We start from the raw sequence: 7,706 nt of genomic DNA, 5'->3' as shown, positions 1-7,706 counted from the left end.
CATGCAGTGCGAAAGTTGTTTGGTTTGATGAGATCTACATGTGTACTGAGTTTCATATGTAATATCGTGCAAGTATGCATGATATATGGCCCTCAATATTCAGGGGGCGCTGTAGAGCCCCTGTGCCAGGCCCGTGTATCAGTCTCTGCCCGGCCCTAATGGCCGCAGATTCCAAGCTGTGTGCCAATTTTCAAGAGTTTTTGAGCATGTTAAGGGCCCCAAAAGCCCCCGAAACCTTGGAAAAAAATTAGAAGAATAAAAAAATAAAAAATAAAAAAATAATAATCCTAAGGAAAACAATAGGGCTCTTCGCCCTCCAGGCTTGAGCCCTAATAATAATAATAATAATAATAATAAAATAATCCTAAGGAAAACAAAAAGTAGGGCTCTCGCCCGTCCAGGCTTGAGCCCTAATAAAAAAATAATCCCTAGGGAAAACAATAGGCAGGCTTGAGCCCTAATAATAAACAAAGCAGATACAATAGGGTACTAAAACATCGGCACCCGTGCCCTAACAATAAAAATAAACAAAGCAGAAACAAGAGGCAGATACAAGAGGGTCCTCACACCATCGGTGCTCGGGCCCTAATGACTCTCTCAATTGAATTGGTTCGTCTGTTCCGCCACTTTTTGCATGTTAAGCCATGTTTACAAGACACTGTTAGTAAAAACACTTAAAAATTTAAAATTAAAATAAATGAAAATAAAAAAAAAAATTAATTAAAAATATATATATATATGAAATTATAAAAATCAAAGCTAAGGTGATCTGTTTGAGTTTAAATGCTGATGTCAGAACACATACTAAAATTCTTAAACCTGAAAGTAAAAAAAAAAAAAAAAAAATGCAAGCTATAAAGAAATATAAAAAAAGACTAATAAAATGATAAAAGTGTAATTCAAGACTTTTTAAACTACTATAGTAGCATATAAATTATGCTAAAAAAAAATACTGCATGCATCATAGTAGCATGCTTAATTTACACATGCTCCATGCAAACAGAAACACACTTATGAAAATGCAATTTGTGTAAAATAATGAAAGATAAGGTGTTCTGTTTGGGTTTAAATGCTGATCCTGCTAATGTCAAAAAGTCTATTTAAATAAATTACCATCCCAAATCAATGACACTGCATACACACATACACACATACACACACACACACACACACACACACACAGACATATTCTCATTCATATCACACACACACAGACGGGCAGGTGATGTCAGGATCTGTCTGTGGGCCGGCGGAGGGGGAGGACCGGCGGTGTGTGTGTGTGTGTGTGTGTGTAATTGCTCTGTCACTTTGTGACTGGGAGGGGATTAGTCTTCCTATTAAGAGTGTCTTAGTACAAGCGCTCACACACACTGCGCACGCCGTTATAAATGACCCCCTTCTGGAACAATCCATTTCCTGTCCTGCAGCGGCAAGTGTTTTTAATTAACCCCTGCTTCCAGAGGTGCAACCGGCCCATAATCTCATGACCGTGCTAATATTATGACATATAACAGCACATGTGATACAGCTGCTGGACGAAACCTGAAAACAGCTGCTGCTGCATTATTCATGTTTCAATATGAGGTCTCTGCGCTATTTGGTTACTGCTGTAACATGCTCGAATGTGTTCTAGATCATTAGATGTGATGTTAAGCTACTCTGAGAGCCGCTGTCTTTAGGAGGCGCTTTCATACATCACGTCGTCCGTCAAGTCATCGACTCACTGGGCAACACCTTCGGTTTGAGACGCAGCCCACAAAACACACTCAGAAGGAAACATCTCTTCCTGTGCATCACTGAATTGTTTCTCGGTGGTTTGTAATCAGATTTAAAAAAAAATCTTGTTTTTAGATGTTTAACCTCATTTTGGAAGATTGCACAAAATGATTGTCTGCTTTTGAATGTTTAATGTCGTTTAAAAAGATTTTGTTAAAAGTCTAAGAAAAGAAAAACTTTTCACGTGATTTGGTTTTATTTTTAATGAGGAAACCAATTCTCCACTAACATGTGACAGGCATCTAGCGTTATTATTGTTAATTAAAACTAAAAAGATTAAAAACCAATTTAAAATAAAAAAAAATAAAAATACTAAAAAATAACAAAAAAGAACTAAAAACATCTTAAAACATCTTACCACATTGTCCCTCAAAATACTCAAAAAAAATCAAAAAAAAATCATCCATAGATAATCAAAGCTTAAAAATGAGCTGGAAAACACCTATTTCCATCAGCCTTATAAACATTTACACCAGATTCAATCACTCGTTCTTATTTATTTATTTATTTTGCATCATTCAGCACAATTTCTGTAGATGCAGATGTAGCTTCTGTGATTTAACACACGCTCTTGCTGATTGGTGGGAAGATCTAATGTGAGGCTGCTGATGGGATCAATTTTTCAAATGTGAGATCTGATTGGTTTCTGATAGATTAGGAGGATGGATATAGTCTCTGGGCAAGAGAGCAATAGAGGATTCATCCTTCACCGGTCACCAATCACAGCCACATAATCGGACTAGACTCTCACCTGATTGGACGGTGGCTTGAGTGACAGATGCGGAGAAGCCGCCCATCTTTAAAACGCAGAGGCAGAGAAGTGTAAAGACCAACGGCATTCTGGACACACAGAGAGAGAGAAAATGAGTCTGTGTTCAATCGGATGCCTACATTTCATCAGACGTTCACTCAGTTTATTATCAGACTCCATAAAACATTCCTGAAGGTGTTTTTACTACACGACAGCTTTAAGAGCGCTAGAGGAGGAGGAGAATTAATGGAATGAGAAAGAAAGGCAAGATGCATGTGTTAAAACACGAGTGCAGATTCAGATGCTTTCATGTAGTTAAAGTTTAAAAAATGGCTGAATCATTTCTACAAATCATATCTAGTTGCAGTTAAAACCGAATTCACAATAATACTGCATTGAAATGATCAGTTTTTTTTTTTTTTTTTAAAAAGGTCAAATTTGAAGTCATAATCTTGCAATAATTAGCAAATGGTTTGTTGATTCGAGGATTTGAACAGAACAGTACAATTTATGAATGAATCGTTCAGAGTCAGAGTCAATTACTGTATGTGAACTGGAACAACTGATTCATTAAAAAACACTTTCTTCAAACATATTTAAATGCATATTAAAATGCAATTCATTTAAAACATGCATTGTGTTGTTATTGTTTATTAAAACTAAAACTATTAATAATTATTGTCAGTAACTGCAATAAAGTTGAAATAAAATAGAAAACCTGAAAAACTGAAATTTAAGTTTAAAACAACTAGAACTTAAATAAAAAATAAAACTATAAAGATATAAAAACTCAAAAACAATTACATAAAGACTGAATATATAAAAATAAAAGCTAAAGCCTTTGAGTTATATCTTTTCAATGAATCAATCAATTTCTTCAAACATTTAAATGCATATTAAAAATGTATTAAACATTAAAACATTAAACATTAAAATGTAAACTGAAAATATAAAAATAAAAGCAAAAATGTGAGTTGATTTCACATTTAAATGCATATTAAAAATGCATGTATTTAAAACAAAAGCTTTATATACAGAAACTTTAGTATATTATTCAGTTAAGATTTGTATTCAGTGTACACAAGCGTGTGTGCAAATACTGACTAAATACTGTTTCTAAACAAGAACAAATGATCAACTGTAAGTGGCACTGTACATGAACACATGGAGCAGCAGCTTGATTGAATTTCAAATGTTAAAACCAAACCCTGCGACCTTGAATGAATGAAGCATCCTGTGCCGAGAGAGAGAGAGAGAGAGAGAGAGAGATGGATGGATGGTATTTGACAACAACCGTCTCTTCACTGTCACCCCAGCAACATACATTACTGGCCTGTAATGGCACAAAACACACACACACATACACACACACACACACCACTCACTCACCTACCAACATCTGAGTTGTCATTCACACACCCAACAATAAAAAATTAGAATGGTTTCACACACAGTGATTCATAATAAGTAATAAATGGGTTAAAAAAGCCTTTAACTTAATGATTTATTAATGGCCTCATATCATATATTTATCATATTTATGCCAAGGCTGTAACCATGTCTTGAACATTGTGGGGAAGTAAACTGAACCAGTTTCATGATCATTTGATAATGGTCACTTTTATCTAAATAATATAATACTTCTAGAATTTAACAGAACTTAAGGCAATAAAAAAAAAAAATTAACAAATCCATTATTAAGACGTTTTAACTTCAAGCCATTGATTCTGGATAAAATGTGAGTCCATAATTCATAATAACGCTTCCTCCAGTGAAAAAGTCCATCTCCTGTTGTCTCTCACATCAAAATCCAGCCGCATATTTGTTTAGAGCTTTTTTGGCTTGTAAACACTGCTTGATCTGTGCAGATTTCTCTCCTGATTCAGATCAGACAACTTTTTCACTGGAGGAAGTGTTATTATGGATTATGGACTGTATTTTGACCAGAAGCAATGGTTTGAAGTTAAAACATCTTAATGTTGGATTTGTGGCTTCACAAGATGTTAACTGATGGACTGGAGTGGTGTGGATTATTGTGATGTTTTTATCAGCTGTTTGGACTTTCATTCTGACGGCACCCATTCACTGCAGAGCATCCATTGCTGAGACACTGATGCAATGCTACATTTCTCCAAATCTGATGAAGAAACAAACTCATCCTAATCTCGGATGATGTGAGAATGAGGACAATTTAATTTTTTGGTTTAAAAGGACAAAAAAGTGTAGAGTATCTTGCGTCACTGGATATTATATGTCAGTCTTTTTACATTTCTGAGTTCACATAGTCAAATATTAAACGTTTATATTAATATAAACGTTATTAATATATAAACAACATAAATAATTTTTGCATATGTAATGAAAGACAATGTGGTCCAATGTTGTTTGGTCCCCCAATGTTCTTCAAAATATCATCTTCTGCGTTCTTCAGATGAAAATAAATTCATGCAGGCCTAGTGAGTCAACGAACCGGCCTTTTAAATAAGCTGTGTGTCTTTAAAACTTAAAAAGTTGAATACTGTAAATGAACTAAGTTGGTTTCTTTGAAGTTCTTTGAACTGTTTTGTTTAGTTAAAGAAATTAATTACAATGTAAAACAGCGCGACACACACCAGCAGCAGCAGACGGACTCAAATTCTCGGCAGAGTCTTAGCTGAGACTAAATAAAATGATCGAAAACCTAATTAGAGCAGTTAGTGTGATGAGTCTAAAATAACGACATCATCTCCAAACGCTCCAATTCAGATTAAATCTCCATCCTGCTTATGTGAGCGTCACAAATGTGTGTTTTAATTTCGCTGAGATGCATTAGGGTGAAATTAGAGCATCATGGGAATTCATTAGACTCATCTTTCAAAACCCACTTCATCGATTCGCACAAGTTTGAACGAATCGCTAAATTACTTAAAAGGGTGAGCTCCAGAAACGCTTCATTATTTGTTTTTGGGGGAAATCGGATTATGTGTGATCGATGCCGTGCTTGTCCAGAGACAGACGCATGGACGGGGGACGAGACAGGCCGCGAGGGCCACGAGACCCGGTCAGATAATCTATCGGCGGAGAGTAAGTGGCCAATTAGTCACGTAACTGTACACACACACACACACACACACACACACACGTCTGATTTTATATCATGGTGGGAATTTACCATTCACTTCTATTGCTTTTATACTGAGCTCATTATATTTGCTATATATTTTAGTATATATGTACTAAAATAACTTCAACTGAAAAAATGTATAAAAACTATATAGACATTTTGTAAAAAAAATAAATAAATAAATAAAATAACAATAAAAATGACAAATAACAAAAAAAAACTAAATTTTATTTTAATAAAAATGAATTTAAAATATATTTAAAAACTACAAGAGTATCTAGATGTTACTAAAATAACACTGATACATGAACATAAATTGATTACAGTATCAACAAGATTATAAAAATGGATTTTAGTATCATAATATCACACTGTCCAACTCTATATATATTTTAAAAAAATGTGCTAATGTGGGTTTTTAACATATAGAGTTTGGAAAGTATAGTATTATATAAAATCAAACCCATATTCATGATCTTTTTACAACTGTAGATCTATTTACAAGTGTAATCGAGTCATAAATGTTCTACTTACATAGTGCCGGCACACTTTTTTTTTATGGCGAAAATCAGATAATAAGGGAGTGATTGATTGTGATAGTCCAGAGAAAGATGCAGAACTGGATGGATGATGAGATGATCTATCAAAAAAAGATGAATCAACACACAGTAAAGGAGCAATTAGTCACGTAAAAGTGATTAACAGTGAGCAAAACACACCCAAAACATCTGAAACACACAAAACTATGCATGAATAATCAATTTTATCTGTAGTCATACCCTAAAAATTATGAATAAAGGCTTTAGTATAATAAGATTACATGCAGTCAGATATATATGTATATATATATATATATATAGCATTTATATATATAAATGTTATACATAAGTGTAAATAATAAAAAATAAATATTACATTTTATATATACATATGAATAATTATATTAATATATAATTACACATTTAATTCAAATATTTTATTTTTAAATAAATTTGATATAATTCATACAATTATTATACAAAATGCTATATATATATATATATATATATATATATATATATATATATATATATATATATATATATTTAAAGAGTTTTAAGAATTATTTTGAAAATAATTTTTATGAATTATAGTAAAGTGCAAATAAGGTACAAATGATCATTGTAGTGCAAATGACATGATATTAAAGTGGCCTTTAAATGTGGTTGAGAATAGTAACATATCCCACATTTTTACTGTTATCTGTTCTAAACATTGGATCCATAATGCATGCAAAACCTGAAAGCATTCATTTTTCAGCACAGATCTATGAGTTGAGCAGCAGAAGCTGTGATGTTGAGATGTTAAATGGCTTTACTCACATGCTCCCGCCGCAGGTCCGGTTCTTCTCGAAAGTCCGGTTCCTTCTGCAACAGAACCACAAACTTAGAGCAGAACAGACACAAACCATCCGTCTTCACTGATCTCTCTCTCTCCCTCTCTCTGTGTCTGTGTCTGCTGGTCTCTAACCCACTACACCTCCTCTGTCTCTGTCTCTCCCTCTCTCTCTCTATCTGTGTCTGCTGGTCTCTAACCCACTACACCTCCCCTCTCTCTCTCTCTCTCTCTCTCTCTCTCTCTCTGTCTCTCTCTCTGTCAGCTGGGACGGGGGATGATTTAACGGGCCCCTCTGCGCGTCACTGCAAATCGTTAAGGCAAACCGGCGGGTCTCTCATCCAATCAAAGCGATGCGCTCAAGCACATATTTCACATCCATCTCACCTGAGTGTGGCGCTGGAATTACAAGCATGTCTTCAGGTGTGATGAACGCTCGCATGCACAAGAGGAAGTTAAACATGATTATGAAGCAGGCAGCATATGTGGAAACCATATATAACATGCACTCATGCACTATCTCAGATGGAAATAGCATGCTACTTTGATTTATATGGTACAAGGATGCTTTTATTTTCTCCCAAAACACTAAATTGCAACAGAACCACCACAGCACTTTCGCCGGTTTATTATTATGCACATAAGATTTCCAGCATATAATATTTCCAAGCTCAGTTTCCTGCATATAATATTTTCCTGCTT

The 7,706-nt window shown here is 34.4% G+C and overlaps 1 protein-coding gene across 1 annotated transcript in view; it reads right to left on the bottom strand.

Annotated features, from left to right (window-relative positions):
• LOC109078443 (interleukin-1 receptor accessory protein-like) overlaps positions 1 to 7,706 on the bottom strand; it is a 51,520-nt gene that overhangs the window by 42,674 nt on the left and 1,140 nt on the right. The window contains exons 2-4 of the mRNA XM_042740108.1: positions 6,992 to 7,036; positions 6,165 to 6,270; positions 2,528 to 2,616 (exon numbers count right to left, since the gene is read on the bottom strand). Of these exons, the coding sequence (XP_042596042.1) occupies positions 2,528 to 2,615 (88 nt within the window). The 5' untranslated portion in view covers position 2,616; positions 6,165 to 6,270; positions 6,992 to 7,036. The remainder of the gene's footprint in view (positions 1 to 2,527; positions 2,617 to 6,164; positions 6,271 to 6,991; positions 7,037 to 7,706) is intronic.

The sequence above is a fragment of the Cyprinus carpio genome, chromosome B15 (genome assembly GCF_018340385.1).
Source record: "Cyprinus carpio isolate SPL01 chromosome B15, ASM1834038v1, whole genome shotgun sequence".
Taxonomy (NCBI): Eukaryota; Metazoa; Chordata; class Actinopteri; order Cypriniformes; family Cyprinidae; genus Cyprinus; species Cyprinus carpio.
Note: the sequence above shows the minus strand (reverse complement) of the source record. Positions and strands in the feature narration are given on the sequence as shown.